Source organism: Siniperca chuatsi, linkage group LG24, assembly GCF_020085105.1.
Source record: "Siniperca chuatsi isolate FFG_IHB_CAS linkage group LG24, ASM2008510v1, whole genome shotgun sequence".
In the NCBI taxonomy this organism is placed as follows: Eukaryota; Metazoa; Chordata; class Actinopteri; order Centrarchiformes; family Sinipercidae; genus Siniperca; species Siniperca chuatsi.
In genome coordinates, this window is record NC_058065.1 from 10,186,056 (window position 1) to 10,206,537 (window position 20,482).

At 41.4% G+C, this 20,482-nt stretch overlaps 1 protein-coding gene across 19 annotated transcripts in view; it reads left to right on the top strand.

The window, feature by feature from the left end:
* Positions 1-20,482, top strand: part of mbnl2 (muscleblind-like splicing regulator 2) — a 52,707-nt gene that overhangs the window by 27,685 nt on the left and 4,540 nt on the right. For 4 of the 19 annotated variants that reach the window (XM_044187332.1, XM_044187334.1, XM_044187333.1 and 1 more), the window contains exons 3-8: positions 4,931-5,095; positions 6,227-6,430; positions 8,965-9,225; positions 12,546-12,599; positions 13,037-13,187; positions 15,189-15,224. In XM_044187332.1, coding sequence (XP_044043267.1) covers positions 4,931-5,095; positions 6,227-6,430; positions 8,965-9,225; positions 12,546-12,599; positions 13,037-13,187; positions 15,189-15,224 — 871 coding nt within the window. Of the gene's footprint in view, positions 1-4,930; positions 5,096-6,226; positions 6,431-8,964; positions 9,226-12,545; positions 12,600-13,036; positions 13,188-15,188; positions 15,225-16,270; positions 16,366-20,482 lie in introns of all 19 variants that reach the window. The other 15 variants (XM_044187338.1, XM_044187339.1, XM_044187342.1 and 12 more) reach the window with 13 other exon arrangements.

Below are 20,482 nucleotides of genomic sequence, written 5' to 3' on the forward strand. Positions count from 1 at the left end.
GTGTAGCTATGGCTACACACCGGCGGCTGGCGCGTGAATCACAGGTGCCTTGGTACTTTCAAAGATCCTTTTCATAGACAACTGCTCGGAGGCAATACCCGCAATGAATGGATTTCTGCTCTGCTCCGAGTGGGTGGCTTAGACAGAAGGCACAGTGTGTGTCTTTCTGTGTGGGTGTTTGTGTGTTTGCATGTGTCTGCCACCCTCTCAAAAAGATAAAGGTCTGAAACCAAATGATGGCACAGCGTTGTCATCAGCCACGCATGCTGCTTTTTAGCACCGTCATCATCGTGTCAGTGGACCACCTCACTGCTTAAACCACGAGCCATAAACACTTCTATTTTTTATATGTGATGCAGTGCTGCCTTTCGACAAAGCTTACCTCATCTTATGTGCTTTGAATCCCCAAGTCTGGCAAACTGCAGCCTGGACCCTTCATTGATGATCATTAGTATTAATTGCACACTCCAAATGTACTGTAACTGCCCTGTATAGCCATCACTACGCAGTTCTTGCAATTGGCCTTGCCGTGTTTTATTAATGCAAGAATTACTTCTGCCATAAAGCAGATGTTAGATTTTCACCCTTACTTGGAGCAGAGAGACATGACGTGGGTGAAAGCTTTTTAACTGCTGTGCACGGTACCAATAAATTGACACCTCCCTTAGTTTAATAAATGCATCATAATATGTGTATGTGGGGATGTGCATTTTTATCAGCATTGTTCCTTGATGACAGCTGTGAATGCCTGGATGTCTTTTCCAGGATAGGATTAGCCCAGAATGTAGCCTTGGACTACCTGACCTCATATCTCCAGTCTGAACACAGCTGAAATTCTTCTAAATGAACTGATCTCCTCGTTTGTGTGCAACCTAATGTTTTAACACCCCCAAAGGATATCAGCCATTTAGATGTCCTTTAACCATATTTATAGCAAATCCATATCCTCTTCACTATTAGGCACTGAGACTTCCAGGAGTCTAAGCTAGTAAAAGACACTGTGAATAACACTGTATGTACAGAATGTGACACTTTTCATGTTAAAAGTGAGGCTATGTTCACACCTGCATTAGCACTGAGTCTAAAAATGAAGCCGTGCAAGTGTACAGTCCAGGTAGTAACATTACAAGCATCCTACTCTTAACCTCACAATAATCAAGATGGAGATTGTTGCAGTAGTGTTTTAGTGTCTGATCTGATCAAACTCATCTATCACTCAAACTGGACTTCCTGGATCATATTTCACCTTTTCATCTGTACCTGTAGCAACCATGGATCTGTTAAGAAAACTGGTTACCTGTGCCCTGCCTTTCCTGCCTTAAACAGAATTTTAGATATGTGGATATGGGTGGAGATGGATATAGTTTATAGTATAAGTAGTATAGTATTCTTCAGTCCACACATTCAATAATTAAATTTAATGCAAATAATGAATGTTTATATAATTGAATGCTGCACTAAATTCTTTCCCCGTTTTTTATTAGAGTTGGAAATTCCATTACCATGACAGTCCTAGCGACGGTACTTAATATATTTCCTTCCTCCACCTACAGACTAGACAAAAAGGAAGACCGAAGAAAAATCTAACCTCATTTATGCAAAGACCAAGCATAATGCTGTGATAGATTATGAATACATCACTGAGAAAAGGCTCTCAAACAAAGTTTGACAGGATGAAAGGAGAAGGTTTTACGAGTCCAAGGCCTGCACTTAGTGCGACAGCGCCTGTACGTTATGAAACACTCTCCCAAGTAGCTTCACCACCATTTACCTCATCACTTTAAATGGGGAATAATGATGAGCAATTGCGAAAAGCATATGTCACTCACAGGCTATAGAAGAACTGAATATGCAGCAAAAGGGGAGGTAATGGCTTCACCCCAAGTCCACATAACTAATAAAGTGAGTGTTGAGGGTCTGTGGTGGTGTGTGTTTGCATGTGTAGTGTGCACGCGTCTTTATTTGTGTCCGTCTGTGATCTCTGTAGGGCGCAATGGTGATGCTGTGCTTCCCTGCAGACTCAGTTTTGGGATGCCGTCCAGAGCTCAGCTTCAGCACCGGCTCCCTCTCTCACACACACAGAGTCACACCCGCCCACACAGTTTCTCCTGCACACACACATGCACTGTTACACCTGCCTACGCATTCTCTCTCGTGGATGCAGATACACAAGACACACATATTCATAGCACACACAGACCTTTTCCCAGTGGCGGCGGTGCATAAGGCTCCAATTAGTTTTGACACATCTGAGGCTTTTGGTTGCGGGGTTCAGTGCTAACATTGTTCCTCTGGTCTGGACAGGGCTTAACAGAACTGTGTGTGTTTGTGTGCAGCAGTGTGTTTATCTGTGTGCATGTATGCCTGTGCCGGTGTGTGCAGGCGGTGCTTGTTGTGATTGTGTGATTTAGTATGCATATGTGTGGGCAGGTGTGATTTTGAGCATGTGAACTGTGAAGGAGTGGTGGGGTATCAGTGGCTCGCCACAGCTTTAACACTAAGGTGTGGAGGTCAGTCCCATCTGACTCGTGACTCTCATCGTCACAGAGCTGCCCCAGGGTCTCTGTGAATGTCGAACCTGTTATCTCACAATTACACTGCCAGTGTATGTGACTCACAGGCAGAGCACCTTAATTCATATCTTTGTGTGTATATTAATGTAAAAACAAAAATGACAAAAAGAATCCTATAATGTCGACAGACCTAATATCCTTTGTGGCAGCTTCAAATCAGTTGAAAGAAAAGTAATTGTAACAATACCAATAGTGTATTTGATGCTCTGTGGGGTGTCTTTAATATCTGTCAGGAAGAAAAGGATAGCCAGGTTTTTATTAGTTTTTTCCTTTGATGAGACTTGAAGATTACTGGTTATTTACACTGGGAGCCAGGCGTATACCTTGAGCTGTGCTTGATTGAAGTTCCTCTCTGTTTGACTGCCCACCTAACGTAGAAAAGCAAAGCTCTCAGTGGGGCTATAAAGCCTTGAATAGGTTGAGTAGCTACTTCAAATCCCTGTAGCATGGTGAGTGACCCTCTGGGCTTTCAATAACCCATATCATGCTTTTGCATTCATTTGCATCAAGACCCATGGGATGTGTTCCAGTCACGTGCTTTACTAATAATAGTATAATATAAGAATAATGTATTATTTTATTGATTTTATTTTTCACGTGCTGCTTCCAGATCCCATCTCATTTTTCATAACCATCAATATTGTGTGCTTTCAAAACATATACAAACAAAAGTAGCATGGATATGATGACCAAAGACCACGTAGAGGCATTGGTAGTAGTTTCAGCTCCTTAAATTAGCAAATACAGCATAACTACGCATGGCGAGTATAGCACCTGTCAAACACAGGCAACGCAAAGTGTCGAATGCATTACAACAACACTACAAAAACACAATTAAAAAGGAAAAAGGCTCTGTTCCATTAAGTTTCCCAGTAAGCCATGCCAGTCAGACAGCATGCACAATACTGGGACCCTGGAACTGACACATCTAAATTGAATGAATTAATGTTATTAATTCTACCTGTGCTTTTCCTGTTATGACAGGAAAACAGTCAGGGTACATTTAAGATCTTCAGAAAGCATAATAGCATAGAAGCACCATGTTAGCTAAATGCAGCTTCAGCGTGTTTGGTTCTGACTCGATGTACTACTAGCTGACTGCTTTCTATTTAATAACAAGTTAGTCATTTTGTATGTTTGATTTAGGAATTAAATCTGTATTTGAGTACAGCACTTGAGTAATTAAACTCATAGCTCATCACCGTGTGGACACTAGGCAGAACTGTCATATTTTGTTATGAGAGGAAATTAGAGAAATGATTGTTAATTGCTAATCAGGCCACTGTCTTGTGACTCTTTCATGTCATGGAGTTAAGGTGTGTTTGGACCTCCTCATTCTAGAGTGGTTCTAATTTAGCTTCACGTCCTCTGCCCTCCTTCACATTCACCAAGATGTGCCATGTCATTCCGGCCATGTTATGTCCTCTCCTTTTGTCGTCTTGGCCTTTCCCTGTTATCCCCTTTACCCTCTGTACTAATTCATATCACTCCACTCTGCCCACATCTTTTCCACCGCTCCTCTCCTCTCCTCACCTTTACTTTCTATCTTCCCCCACAGCTCCAGTCTCTTTTCCCACTACTGTATTCTACCCTTCACTATGTTGCTCCCTCCTGACCTCTCTCCTCTCTTCCACCCACTCTCCTCGCAATAAGCACTGCAATGTGGATCCATATTGGATTATTGTGTTTGCCATTAGCCTTTGGGTTGACAGTGTAATTGCCTTCATCCACCAGTGTCTCTGTAAGCTTGACCCTGCCAACTCTGCATTTGCATTTCCGCAGAGAATACTGGATGACCTGTCCATCAAAAAGCTACAGAGATTTAGTCGTGATGGCTAGATAGCTAGAGCCCTAGTCGTTGTCTACCATTCCTCATTTCCATGTCTGCACTGAATACTGGCTAGTTATTGTGTCCAGGGTGCAGGCAGGACCAAGACCTGCCAGAGTTAACAAGCTAGCAAGTCAGAAACTGGTAATCATCTTTCATAACATTGTTTCTACTCAGAGCCGAGAGCTACCTGCTACCCCCACTGGACAAGCACAAACATTCCTCAATGCGTAGTTCTCATCATTTTATATGTTTCACACTCAACAAGTATGAATATGTATGCTGCCTTCAAGCACTCAATGTTTTGGAGTCTGTGTCAAAATCAATGCCCACATTTCTGCCACGTCCTCAGGCAGACACACAACCTGTTCATCGTCAGGTTTATTATCAAAAGATAGCTGCTCTTCAGTTCATTCTGTTGATCAGAGACTTGAAGTTTTCAGACAAGACTGTTAATGACCTTGTTTGTCTCTCTCCCTCTCTCCCCACCTCCCCATTGCTCTTCCATCAACTTTGTTTTCCCACTCAGGGCCGTTGCACGCGAGAGAACTGCAAATACCTCCACCCGCCCGCTCACCTGAAGACCCAGCTGGAGATCAACGGGCGAAATAACCTGATCCAGCAGAAGACAGCGGCCGCCATGTTGGCTCAACAGATGCAATTCATGATCCCCGGCACCACCATGCAACCTGTGGTCAGTGCTGGCTGCTCTACTGTGGGAATTGACTGGCAATGCAGTGTAACTCACTATGAAAATAGCAGTGAACGCTGTTGTGCTACACTGTAAAAAATGTGGCTTAGTTCTTGTTAAAACATCTTTGCATATCAAGTTACAACAGTTAAAATGAATTCAACATTTTGCAATATCACATATTTGATGATTTACTTGCGCATTATCATGATATCATATCTTTGGTTTACGTAGAAAGTTGGTGCAAAATGTTGCCTACATTATTTTGACCTTCATACCAATGTAATTTTCTTTCAGTATCATGGTCTTGGTTTAAGCTTTAACTGACAAGCGGTGCATGATTCACTGAGAAAATATGAGAATTCTGTTACAGTGCATTGATACAGCTTTCTATTAGATACTTGACTATTGTCTTTCCTCTCAGATTACCCTGTTTGCAGATTACATGTCAGGCTTGAAAGATCATGAATTTGTTCTCACAATAATTGAGATGCCCTTGAGCAAAGCGCAAAACTCCCTAACTACTCTGTATGAGTTGCTCTGCAGTCAGCGGTAGAATGTGGTTGCGCTGGGCAGCTGCCAGGTGTGAACGTGTTTAACTGCATCAATATAAGGCTGGGTGTAGCTGAAAAAGAACATGCTTGCACAGCAAAATCTTCCCAGAATACATAGAGGTTAAAAAAAACTCAAACTCTTCTCTTGTTTCTTCCCCCCCTCACTTTTTCTCTGAAACCTATTACCCTCTCTGTTCTCTCTCTCTACCTGTCACACCCTCTCCCCACCTCACGTCTCATCTTTCTCACCCACCACTCTGCACAGCTGCGCCCTCTGTTCGTTTGTCTCTTGTGTCTCTTCCCTCTAACTTCTGTCCCTCTTTTACATCTCTGTACCCTCTTTCTGCCTTTCGCCCTCTACTTCCCACTGTACCTACCTACAGCTATCATTTTACATCTTTGCCATTCAACCATTTCTTTTGTCCCTGTCTACCATTTTAATTAAGAATGTGAAAAATAGCTAAAACAAGAAAAGAAAAGCAGACAGAATATCTCTCTTTATATATAAAGAGCAGTCATGACAACAAAGAGGAGCTGTTCAGATAAGTATTGGTAAACTGTCTTTTCTTTCCATCTACAGCAGACGTTTCCAGTCAGCCAGGGCCTGGGTTCCAGCGCAGGTTTGAGCTACACACCCTACCTGACTCCCATGTCCCACAACATGGGCCTGGTGCCCACAGACATCCTGCCCAGCACCCCCGTTATCGTCCCTGGCAGCCCGCCCGTCTCCATGACCGGCGGCTCTTCCTCCAACCAGAAACTGCTGCGTACCGACAAGCTGGAGGTGACCCACCCAATCACAGTCCTCCCTCTTTCAGACAAGACGTGCATGACGGCTAATCATAGCTAATTTTCTCTTTGAGGTTGTGAAGTATAATTATGGTAATATCTTACTATGGATGTGAAAGAGATGCAGTATATACGTGGTGCTAATGAGTATCATTAATAGCTCCAGAGCATTTACAGGACAACCTCTGGGTATTATGGTTTTGATATAATAGTCAAAAATACATGTGTAATGTCTGAAAAGATTCTCTATATACTGTAGAGTGAATACAGGAAAGAAAACAATACAAAATACATACTACCTCCTTGGTTACCACAGGAGTTGGCATAGCAACAAATAAAATACAGCTACTGGACAAGGGAATTCTTAGCAGCGCTAAACACATCTTTAACCATTAAATCAACTTTTTGAATTTACTTGTTGTAAAAATTGCCTTAGACCCTTTGCCCTTTAAGCAAAGAAAGTATGTTTCATAAGAAAGTAATTAGTGACTTAAATAAATACATTTTGAAGTTGCCTTTGAATAAGCCCAAATAAGCAGTAAAGTTTGATTTTTACAGAAACCTGACATTGTTTCACTGTATTAAAATAATTTAATCTCACATCATGCTACGTATTGTATCACAATTTCAAAAAAAGGCCTGGTGAAATGTGTAACTGCAGTAATTGTTTATACTGCCAAGTACCTCCAAAACAACACTATCAGGCTCCTCATTTGATAGGTCTTTACCTCTGCATTGTCCTTGAGCTCAGTTAAAGAACATCTGATTGTGTTACCCCCTTTCAGAAATAATTAAGGCTTGTATCAGAAACATAATTTGAAAAAAAGAGATAGTGTGAGATTACAGTGATTTAAATTGGAATTTGCTCAACACAAACTGGTACTTGCTAGACAGCCACAGTTAGACTGGGACAATTACAACAACTTCAGCCATCTCCATCTGCCCCCTGGTAAACAACTCTGAATGAGAATAGCTTGGTGATTGTGAAAGAGTGCATAAAGGGGATTATTTTTTCTCCACTACATTTATAAAGATAAACAGTAATCTCCCTAAGACCTGGAGGTGATGCGTAGGTGTATGCCTGTATGTGTTTTTCTCCGGGAGTGCTATCACTTAGCAACTGAATGAAGTTGGCTCTAATGAAACAGTATCCCTCTGAGACACTCCCACACAAAACCAGCATGTGTGTGCACACGTGTGTGTGTGTGTGTGTGTGTGTGTGTGTGTGTGTGTGTGTGTGTGTGTGTATGTCTCAGTCCCAGAGTACAAGTCAAAAGCAGATCCCCCTGTGATTATGCCCAGACCTCTGAACAGTTGAACCCTGACTGGTTCAGTGATTCCACAAACATTTGGGTTTTGCACACATTGCAGTTTAGTTACAAGGTGCTAAGGCCTTTTCACAAGAGTCCAAAACTAATTTATCATCTGTATTTTTAAAAAAATGTTGGTGCGAGTCTGGTGCAACAGAATAAAGTAAAACCTTCAAATACTCCACCTCTTATGCTGTGGATTAGATTAAAAACAGTATAGCCTTCATATGTTCGTATTGGTGTTTCTTTCCTGCTTCCACCTGCCTTTAATATCATGTAGTTTGTTTTCTTCTGATATATGATTTTTGGAGGTTTCTTCACATCCTCCACTGTAAACAAAGGTTGGAGCAGAATTATAGACTTAAGGTACTTCTCAGGAGAGTAGCACACACATCAACAGAGATTTATAACATAGCAAATATTGATACAGTATTTCATTTGTTGTCTTTGATGTTCTGCCATATGTTCTGAACCCGCTTTCCTGCTTGTCATACAACTCTTTGTGACCAAACACTCAAACCTTTAGCTGCTCAGACACCATGTTTGTTATAGACACATCACATGAACAGCAGTTATGTAAATTATCCAACACAAGAACAATACAGAAAATGAACTGGCCTCTCATTTTTAAAAATGTAATGCCTCACGACAATCCCAAATTCTGTGTGCAAGACATTCTATATTTGAGTGTGTTTGTTTAAAGAACAATATGTTCTTTTTCATTTTTTTGTACAAAAATATCGGACCTGGTGTGAAAAGGCCTTAAGTCTTGTTGGCCCTACCATGCAGTATTTGAATATGTATCAAGAATCTCATTTTCAAAACAGTCAAACCAACATGGACACACCAAAATGTCTAATACTTTCAAAAAATCTAATTTCATCAAGATTTTGATGCCTGCCTGAGTTACTGTGCTAGTTGGTTGATCATGCACTACAGTAAGAGGATGACAAAAAATAAATGGAATTGGATACAGCCAATGCAATGAGTATTATGCTGTTCCTGGTGAATACTGTGATTTTGACTAATATTGTTTCCTGACATGTACTGAAAGCTCAAGTATTCACAGTTATATCTTTGTGTGTATTTCTTTGTTTTCTCTTTTTGCATGCATACATCTGTGTGTCTGTCCACATCTGTGTGTGTGTGTGTGTGTGTGTGTGTGTGTGTGTGTGTGTGTGTATCTGTGTGTTCGTCCACCTGGCTCTCCTGCTCACAGGTTTGCCGCGAGTTCCAGCGGGGCAACTGTGCTCGTGGGGAGACTGACTGCCGCTTCGCTCACCCGAGCGACAGCCCCATGATTGACACCAGCGACAACACAGTCACCGTCTGCATGGACTACATCAAGAGCCGCTGCTCCCGTGAGAAGTGCAAGTACTTTCACCCCCCGGCCCACCTGCAGGCCAAGATTAAGGCCGCCCAACACCAGGCCAACCAGACAGCTGTGGCTGCGCAAGCCGCCGCCACAGCTGCAGCCATGGTGAGAGCACAGCACTACAGCCTACCTACCGTTCACCGTGCCTATACAGTGGTAGAGCAGGAAACACACATACTTGTCCTTGTAGTAACCAAACAAATCTCACAAGGTTTCTGCTTGTTTAGAGTACTTATAGAGCAAGAGCTTGTAAGGTCTGGATGGGACAATAAGGCTATTTTATAGCGCTTATATACAGTATACCTTGAACTTTTCAATAAGAGCTTTCATTATAATATCCAGGGAGGCTTTTATAGGGCACCAAAGAAGAAATAAATTATTGGAGGTATTATGGTTGTTGGAAGAGCAAGTTAACATAGTACACACAGTATTATTTACACTCTAAATAACATTCATATTAACACAGAGGTTCTGGTTCAAAGCTGCCATGCCTAGGTATTGCTACCTGACTTTATACAAAGCACAGATTGTTTCAATTGGAGATCTGAGATTGTTGTATGTCCAGGAATACAGACTGTAATTGATCAAACACATCCCAACACTTTCTATTATAAACTTTGTACCAATTAACAAACACGTAAACACACATAGGCTCACTGAATACATGTGACATTATTACAAATCATCTTGGCTTACACATGCTGTTGATGATGACACACACAGTAACATAAAATGTGGAGCACTGCTTTATTACTGTATAAAACATACCCACTTCTGGTTTATTCTAGTGGACTCCAGTGTACAACTCAACAATAGTCATCCCAAAGTGAGGCCGTTGTATACAATAAACAGGGTTTAGTGAGACCTAAACGCATCAGTATAATGCCGCAAGAACAATCTGTTATTATCTCACTGCAGTCTGCTTTTATTTTCCAATGCCCTTGGTTCATACAGAGACAGTGTGCTGGCTCACCCCCCATCCCACCTCCCCCCCTGCTCTCAATGATAAGTGCGCCTCTCTGCAGATCAGTGCAAATTGAATCAGGGATGGATGAGGCTGTAGCCTCACGGGTGGGGGTTTACACTCCTCTGCCTTTAGTTGGAAAAATCCCCCAACAGGCTGAGGAAGAGACAGATAGCAAGATAGACAGAAATGCAGGCAGACAGACAGTTAGAAGGGTTTGGCAGTGTGTTTTGGCTGTGCCACACCCTCTCCCATGCTCTGAGTGGCTTCTTTTGAATGGTTCTTTGGCTGCTGCACTCGCACACCTTGTACTGCGCCAGTGTGCTGACTGACTTTTTTCCTCCATGACATGGGCATGCTTTATGCGTTGCACATACCTCTCTCATTGGCTGGCTCCATTGCTGCTTGCTCTCCCTGTCCTTCCTCCATAAGTCCACAGTGTGGATGATAAGGCGACCATGACTTCAGGTTAGTTTGGTTTGTGCACATTGTAGCACCTGCATGAAAGCAGGAAAACAACAAGGAATTGAAACACGCATAAACAAAAATGAGCCTGAGACCTATAACCTGATATTGACCTGTCAGCGCTTACCTTAGCTCAACAACTTCCCCATCAAGTACACAATACTTCATCAAACAAGAAGATTTAGTTTATCTTGCTAATGCATTTTCTTTACAGTACTCCTCTTGTATATGTTCCTCATATGCCCCAGTTTATCAACTTTATGACCCAATTCCCAATTTACAGCAGTTACAGGCTGTGGTAGAGGTGAGCAGGGTTAGCCTAAGGACAATGAGTTGTTTAGTCAGCACCTTTAATCCAATTTTCTTTTAGCCTTTAAGCAGAGACCCATAAAACCTGTATTGCTGCACTGCTGCAAATAGGTAATATCATTATCCATAATTCACTTTTTTTTTAAATCTAAAGCAAATAGGCTAAAGTGCACTGTAGATAAGGTTACACATTAACTGATACAGTTACAGTAAGACGATCCTATTATTGAGATTATGTTGTTTTACTGTGCCACATTATGTGTTGCTTGCCATGCTGTGATCTTCTTCCTCATCGCAAGTCAAATGCAGTCATCTTTGCTTTTCATGTCACTTTAATAGACCATCTTCCATTTTAACTAACCTAAGTGTTTAAGTCTGTTAACACTACAGTGCATCAGCAATGCATTGTCGCTCTCTAATAGGATACATATTGTTATATACTATTAGAAAATCCACATACATGAAGCAAGAGGCTTGTGCATGGACCCCTTAAGTGCTGTGCTCATCACATCCATGTCATCTTTTTTTCTTCTCAGCAGTGACATAAAATGTAAGGACGTTTTTAATTAGTTAGCAAAGTTAACAAAAGCAATAACTTGAAATAAAACTATTTATTATTACCTTGTTAGGTTGGCTTCATACTAATATTAGATTAGTAAACACTTTTTAAATTGCTTCTAGATTTTAAGATATTAGTTGTAGGAGGAATGTAAGAATAAACAGAGCTCCACATTCTGTGATTAAACTCTAACTTTGCCTCACATTGTGTCACCTCCCCAAGTTCATTGATCACACTAACAAGCCACATGTGCTCATGATGCAGATTTAGTTTGAGGATTTGTCACTTATTTCAAGCACTAGACCTGAATCGACACCGGATGTGATCGTTAAACTACTTTTTGTTAGGATTGTTAGGACTACTTATTGTTGCTGCCACACGAAGGACAGCATTTCAACACCCTCTCAGTAGAAATAGTGTTTACCTGTAGTTTAAATCCTGCCTACACAAACGTGTCCACTTCTTGCAGCCACTTGTGATGGCAGAGTTCAATAATTTGAGAGGCTTTGACCAGAGCTCACTTACATCCCTATCTGTTGTGGGTGTTTTAGACATTTCTCAGGCCCAAAACTACCACACATCATCAAATAGAGTACTCCAGGAGCACAGTAATTATTGTGTGTGTAGGACTGTAGTACTTCTTTGAAAGCTGTAGAGAACCTGTGTTCAGATCTCACATAAAGTGTCAGCCCAGTTTTTATAGTCTGAATCAGTTGTGTTTACTGCATTTTCTTCTTGCGTAGATATTAAAAAAAATGATTTACTTGTTCAGAAATAGTTTACATTACTACTAAATGCTTTCCCAGTAGTTTTGAAGTACATCATAGAATCTTGCTTTTTTTAACCAAAGGTTAATATAGATGCTTTTTTTGCTTTTGTACTAATTCAAAAAGGAGCAATGTTTCTTTAAAGTAAACAAAACAATTTTTTGTTTATGTGCATGTCTATTGTTTTGTATGTGGTATACTTGCATTCAGATTATTTTTGTTTTTGTTTTTTTCCTTCTCACCTATCCACAATGCAATGCTGTCCCCCATGACGCACCTCTGCTTGCTGTTACCTGTATGTTAATACGCTTGAATCCCATTGGCCCACTGCCATCATGTGCTCGCTGCCTGCTAATTAAAGACTCAGTCGACTGCCAAAGCAATGAAGCGACCCCTCGAGGCAACTGTAGACCTGGTACTTTGACCTTTCACCTTTTGCTTTGCATGTAGCTTCTTTAATTGTACTGTAGCCACTCACAAAATTTAAGTTGGCTCTTCTGCTTTTGTGAAACCCTGTAAGACACTTTTAAAGTATAAATTTGTATAATTTATGATCACCAGTGGCAATTCTAGATTGTACTGTACGTTTATTAAATGAACAACTACATTGTAATGTTAAAATAATTCCAGTTATCACACTATTTTCGTTGTTGATTGCCTTGCTATGGTGTAGTTTCTCACTGTCCTTGTGATAGTTACAGCAAGTTTCCATTTTTGCCTTGTTGTGCTGTGCATAGACAAATAACAGATTTGCAAATATCGGTGTTGACATGCATGAGTATACAGTTCAAATCTACTGTGCTTCTGTTGTGTGTGTGTGTGTGTGTGTGTGTGTGTGTTTTCGGTGGATAGGCGTTCCCCCACGGCGTCCTCCAGCCCCTACCAAAGAGACAAGCACTTGAGAAGAGCAACGGAGCAAGCTCCCTGTTCAACCCCAGTGTTTTGCACTACCAGCAGGCGCTGGCAAACGCACAGCTCCAGCAGCACCATTTCTTTCCCACAGGTAAGAGCTCTCAATCGATACACACTGCACACAGATGCAAATAGAAGCACTCAGGTATGCGGAGCATGCAAGCACACACAGATACACTCACTGAATGAGCTCAGCTAACCTTCTATCCATCACAAATATATCTTTTTGGAGTTTCTGAAATGGTGTGTGCTAATGTTTCAGCTATTCACCGTGCCATCCCTTAACTTTGATCTAGAGCCTGCCAATATAAACACGTAACTGCTGCCAGGTGGAAGGGCAGTGCAGGCTTTGATCATGAGTAATAAAAGTTATGATCTATTACCACTTGAATATGATACACCTGCCACTCTACTGACGCCCAAGCATACAAAAGAGCAAAATAAGACCAGTTGTGCAAAGGCTTTGTAACTATGTTACTATAAAACTATAAGCCTTTTAAAGGAAATAATGACTTATAGTTTTGAGCAAATGCAGCCTTTTCAGTGTGTATTTTATATATATATATTGAAAAAAATCCAATTTAAAAAAAAAAAAAGCAATTTTGTTCAGATTTTCCCAAATTAATTCAAGTCTGCTCCCTTATTCCTCTTCAGTTCTTTCCCCCTAAACAAAATGCTCTCTCTGTCTACTCCTCATAGAAACTAACAGTAGCTGAAGCCCCCTGGGGTCACCCGCTAAACGAGCTAACTGCAGCTAATACGGTGGCCTGTAGCCACATTGAGTCATGAGGAGGAGACTCCCATCCCTCACTCTTCTTTCTACCTGCTCTTTTTGTTTCTGTGTGGTGTGAGATGCCTGACCACCCCTCATCCCTCCCTCCATCTGTGTGGGGGAAGTAGCCCTGGGTTAAAGTCGTGTTTGCAAATCTGTTTTTACATTTTTTTATCAACAAATCTGCAAAGTTTCAGGTGGGTGGGGTTTCTCCATCCATGTAGACAAAAACAGTAGGTATTGAAAACATTGGAGATAGTTGAAATTTACTGTAATATTTTTGTGATGGACACTTATCTGAATGGTTCTGATGCAGTAAACCCTTCCCATCTTCATTTGACCCAAATCTGGATAGAAGCCTGTGCACATCATTGTACTGACACTGCATGCTGTTTGGCTCTATCACCTCTTTAGTTTTAGTCTCTCTATTATTTAGTCTTCTCCCTTTTTCTAGAAATTACTTATTTAGATTTTGTTTAATTATTTTTCCTCAAAGTTTTTATAACATACAGTATATATAAATGTACTAGTTGCAGCTATTTAATTGCAGGGTTTTTGTGGCCACAGAAGACCTAGAAAATGATTAGAAATATATAAAGAATCTTCTTTTTTAGATTCAATCAAGTGTGAAGAGATGTGCTTGGCTGCTTGTGGATCAGAACTATATCATCTATATAAACAGCTGGATCTCAGACACCAGCATGGTCAAGTCAAGTCAATTTATTTATATAGCCTGTAATCACAAATTTGTGACACTGGGCTTTACAATCTGTACAAAAAATGACACCCTCTGTCCTGAGATACGGATAAGGAAAAAAACAATTGGAGAATGACAATTTTAAGTAAATAAAGTACATATCATGTAATATTAAGTAAGTGTGAAGTAAATAAGTCACTGGTTATCCTTCCTATCTATCATTTCCTTCCTTCACATCTGCAAAGAGTAACCAATAAACTCTTTGAACCAGTTTGCATGCTAAATGTGGCCACAATTTCATATCCTACAGAATAGCTAAGTTTGCTTTATGTTTGATTTAGCTGCAGTAGTATATATTCAGTATTTTCTCACCAATACCATAACTGAACCATACTGAATTCCTCTGCTTGCTACTGTTAACTGCATTCATAACTGGGTGACAGCACCACTGTAACAATAGCATCTGAGCTGAGTGAAGTCTTCAAGCTTTTTTTTTGTCTTGTCTAACCTTGTTGTTCTCCTCCCTCAATTAACCCATTTATTTCCACCTCTCTCCCTCTCTGTCACCCTCCCTCTCTCTCCCTCTCTGTCTCTCTCCGTCTTTCTCTGCATGAACACAACAGGGTCAGTCTTTTGCATGACTCCTGCTAGCAGTCTTGGTAGGTCTTGACCTTCCCTTTGCTCTCTCACATATACTGTTTGATATATAAGAGTGGGGGGTTGGAGTGGGATGAGTGGGCAATATCTACGGCCCTTGCAGGTGAGACAAAAGGTCATTGCTTCACCGCATCACCTCCTGTGGCAGTGGTGAAACTTTTTAAAATGTGCTCTAGGAAATTTTCCGCAAACTGTTGAACTGTTTTGTATCACCTGAAAGAGTTGTGACTTTGAGTTATTATTTCTTTACTGACTTTCTCGCTAATGGCTCTTTGTCTATGATTAAAAATGGTAGTGTGGATAAAATACTGCAGACTGATCTGTTCTTAAGCTGTAGGATAGCGACTGTCTATTTGCTGTGCTGTGTTGATCAGGAAATTTAAATCAGTTTCCCAGAGAACTTATTTCAGCCACATAACTGGAGCATTTGTCTCTGCTTAAAGGGGATGGGAAATACAAAAAGTCCCAGTCGGCTAACCAGCAGGTCCTACATTAGTAAATGGAAAAATTAGGACTGGGAATGATTTTTAACATAATATTACAACAATCCATCATCGTTGCATCTTCCTGCTGTTCAACTTGTCCCACATGGATTTAAAAAATTAAATTCCCATCCCTGCTGCCAAAAATGTCATTGATTCATTGTAATTGGTGTCTTGTGCCTCTCAACTTCTCTGGGAAAAACAGCAAACTGATTTTCCGTAAAAATTTCCTTATTTGTGATTGTAATCAGCTTCTCTCCTCTTGTTTTTTTTTTCTCCCATGCTCTCTTTTTCTTTCTTTCTTTCTGTCCTCCTTGCTTTGCATTGTGAATGGTTGCATGCCATCTGCCGGTGTAACCCTAACGATGGCTTGCTGGCTCTCTGTAACATCCGCTACCACCACCATCAACAACAACAACAACAAACGATACCGTCGACACACACACATCACAACGGTTGCCATGGTTACCATAATGCTCCACCTACCTGTCCATTGCTACCACCTCCTTCCCTCTCCCCCATTCCTCCCCCTCCTCCCTCTTCCCTTTCCCACCCTCAAAACAAAGTCCCAATGATGTACAGTGCTACGCCTGCTACTGTCTCTGCAGCAACAACTCCTGCCACAAGTGTCCCCTACGCAGCAACAGCACCAGCCAATCAGGTTTGCTCCTTTTAAAGCTTTCTTTCATCAGTCCCTGGAGCTCTGAATAAGTACTGCCTTCTAATAGTAAGCTGCAATAACCTGTAGCTCAGCCTTAGCCCACGCTCAGCCCCTCCCCATCCATCCATCTGCCTGCACTGGGCGAGCTCACACTGGCATGAAAGCCTGTGAGTGGGTATATTCTAGAGAATCTAAAGCAGAGGGGCTACCTGAGTGAGCCGGTGCCAGTGTACTGTATTGTATTTCTTGTAAAACGCTATGCTTAGCCCCATTAGGCGCTCCTAACAAGCACTTCTTCAGAGCTCCCACATTTGCAAAGTAGTAGTTGTGTTGTGTTGCACTACTTCCTGGTTTTGTTTTGCATGTTCTGTTTTATTTTCCACTTTTCTTGTTGTCAAATAAGCCTCTCCATCTGCAGTAGGGGGAATCATTTGTACTGCTTGTGTGCTATGCAGACACACACATTCAAGCAAATACATACAGGCAATCTCTGTAGCACTTACAGCTGGTTTGGAACAGCCGCCATGTTGGATTTTTTTCCTGGTTTCACCTTTTTACCTTTTTCTGGTCACGGGATAAAAGGGAGAATAAATCATGTGAGGAAACAGTTACGGGCCACGCTTGCCAGGGTGAGACAGACACAGGAAGAATGATCACAGAAGCTGTCTAAAAATGGCCTCTGATCGGCGGCTCTCCTGTTGCTGCATGTCAGCAGGAGCCAGGGAAGCAGGGCCAGGTTTGAATGCCAGAGTGACGCATGTGTGCCCCATTTTAAACCTGGAAATTTCAGCACAATGCTGGCACTCTGGGCTCACGCAGCTGGTAATCATTTACTGGTAGGTCAGCATAGAAGTGTTTTGAGGACGCACCGATGAGAAGTGTTCCACATGTAGAAATATACTGAGTCTCTTAGTATGTGTTTAATCAAAGTGCAAATAAATGTATAGTGTAAAATTAAACATATTATTATTGTTAGTACTGACTAGTACTAGTTGTAAGGACCAATATCCTGATTTTCCTACCACTTCCTCTCACTAATCGTTCTTTTTTTCTTTGGTCTTACTGCCTCAAAGTACAGAGAAAACATTAATACCAACTTAAGTTCGAGAATGAAGATCAGTTTTTATAAATTAAACAATTTTAGAAAATTGAAGTCTCTAAGAAAACCTTTTCAAACTGTTCCTATATCCCGTTTGGAATGGGAAAAAAAAGAGAATGGATGCGCTCAGTGTAAAAAAATAAAAATTACAGGTTCATTTTAAAATTAAAAAGAAGAAAATAAATGTATCCATGATGCCCCTTCCATCATTAACCAAGGATCCAGCCCCAGTACCTTGTTCTTTATTGCCCCTCATAGGCCAGCAGTGTGTGCACTTCCTGTGAGTCACCGTCTCTTCCTGTAATTGGCATGCAGCAGCAGTAGCAGCAGGAAGCAGAGCTGCTCTTTAAAGATGCATGTGGGACAAGGAGCCGGAGAAACACTGACGTCAGCCAGCACTGTCTGTCTCCTTCTGGCCCCCTCTGTTTCTCTCGCCCCCTCCCCGCCCTGCATAAAGATCCCTCCAGCTAGGACACAGTTAACACTTATAATCACCAGCTGTACTGCATACAGTACATGCCTCATTTACTACAGTCATCCCCATCGTATGGTTTTTCAGATTAAACAGCCAGATTATGATTGCTAGCTTCTTAGCATCAGCCATTAGCATATCTTTAATTGTTTATGTGGCTACTTACATCTGTATCCTGGGCCAAGACAATTTTGAAAAAAAAACAGAGCAAGGAGAATTAAATGATCATAGTGATGATAATAATATCATGTACATTTGTTGTATCTCGAGCTAAAAGAATTCAACATTACAAGATGAATGCGATGATTACCTCAGACGTAAATAAAATGAGATAAATAGTGAGTAATACACATGCATAGAGGGACAGGATGTTGCAGAGGTTTAGAGTCTGGTCAACTCATGACCCTCTGAACTGCCATTGTGACATGACAAGCAGCAACCAATCGCATCATTCCATGTTCCAGCTCATTTTAACCATGTGCTAACACTGATGGGGTGTCCAGTAACGTCACCGCTCTTGCTGGAGATTGTGAAGTTGCAGTGCCCTCGACTGTCTGAATATGGCATTACATCACATATTTTACAGGCTGTAATCACTCAGCTACTGATAGGATAGGAAGATAAGTTGTTAGAATTAAATGGAATTAGAGATGGTTATTTTGAGCAGCTCTTCAGCTAGAGGACCAGGGTTCAATCTCTCACCTCCCTGTGGGAACCTGTCATTATTCTTATCACATTTATTCAAATTAACAGACTGGGTCACTAAGGCCCCGTTCACACCGCAAGTCTTAATGCTCAAATCTGATTTTTTGCTCAGATCCGATTTTTTGTTTGGCTGTTCACATTACCTTTTAAAATGTGGCCTATATCTGATTCCAGTGTGAACTGTTTGAGGTTTCAAACTAACCCGCATGCACAAAATAACAATGACATCAGATGCAGCACGCTGTTGCACTAAAGTTCGGGAGGTTATGGAGGAAGTAAGCATTTTCGCGGTTAGGGGAGGATCCTTCTAGTTTAGCTTGAATTGAAGTATCTCCCCATATACTAATTAGGTCTAACACCTCACTCTCCCTCCATTGACTCGCTCCATCGCTGTTCTCCATATCTAGTCAAGTTTTTAATGTTATTGTCTGTGTCTGTTGTGTCTAGGGCTAACTCGCCGGCGCATAATTGTGACAAATGTCGACGTAGATTGACGTAAAAGTCGCATCAAATCCGCCTTGGTTGTTCACACTGCAGCCCCATTGAAAAAAAATCAGATCTGGGTCTGATTCAGGACCACATATGTATGTGGTCTAAATCTGATTTGAAAAAATCGGATTTGGGCCACTTTTGCCTGCAGTGTGAACGGGGCTAAGAGCCAATGCAATTAGAATCATAATCTGATATAAATATGTAAAAAAAAAACAAAAAGCTACAACAGTTCAAACCTCCACCATGATTCTATAACACACACTACATCACACCACGTCTTCCGGACTTGTGGGCTGCTGAAAAATGCTGCTAGTATTACTGCACCAAATCTAAGACAAATAGGACCTGCAAACAATTCTTAGTGTTTGTTTTTACCCAACTGCGGTACCAGACGGGTGGGGTGTACCATCCTATCTGGCTGATCCCAACCATCTGGCACCCAATAATATTTTCCTATTTCCATACTGCACTATGAAGCAGGCTTTCCTCTCAACCCATGCACATCACAGTCTCTCCACCTGTGGTGACCTTCTGTGATGTGTGATGTGACCAGGGGCTTCTGTCGTTTGCTGGCTGTCTATTGTCTATTAACAAGCACCATGTGGCTTTGTTCTATGTTGGCTTGCTGCCAGTGGCAACCACGTAATGGCAGCCAGCAGCTCTTCTACCTGTCTTCCCCATGTATAGACAATCTCTCTCTCTTCTTCTCTCTCTCTCTCTCTCTCTCTCTCTCTCTTGTCATGTGTTAGATTAGTCTTTATCTCCTAAAAAGATAATACACGCAAAGATGACCAGACCTGGGTCAAATACTATTTGCAAAAAATGAGAAGCTTTTGCTCTTATCTGCATGAAACACCAGGCCGGTTGCGAAACCACAACTCAACAACTAAGATAGAAAAGTACTATTCATTGACACATATTTATCTGTGATTGTCTCAGCATTCTGGGACAGCGTTGTTGTGGTACCCACCACCCACCGGATGCCCAAATGTCTCAGAATGCTTCAACAAAATACAAACAGGGCCGAACTACGTGTTGTGCGATCACGTCTAAAGGCAAAAGTGTTTATACTTTTGTACGTTTATGCGAATCGTCACAGTCAATGGTGGTGTGAAAAGCCTGCTGTCATAGCCTCCTCCTGGCTGCATCCCACTGCCGTGTTGATCTCTCTCCAAGAACTCTGTCTTTTGCATGTCTTCATAGTCTCGACGAATGTATCATACAAATGGGAATAATAACAAACACTTTCAGACAGCCTCTACCCGAAGGCATTCATGATGTTGCACTCAGTTGTAAACACAAATAGTGACTGAAGTTGTTATGTGAAGAATGAAAAAAAACCTGCGTTG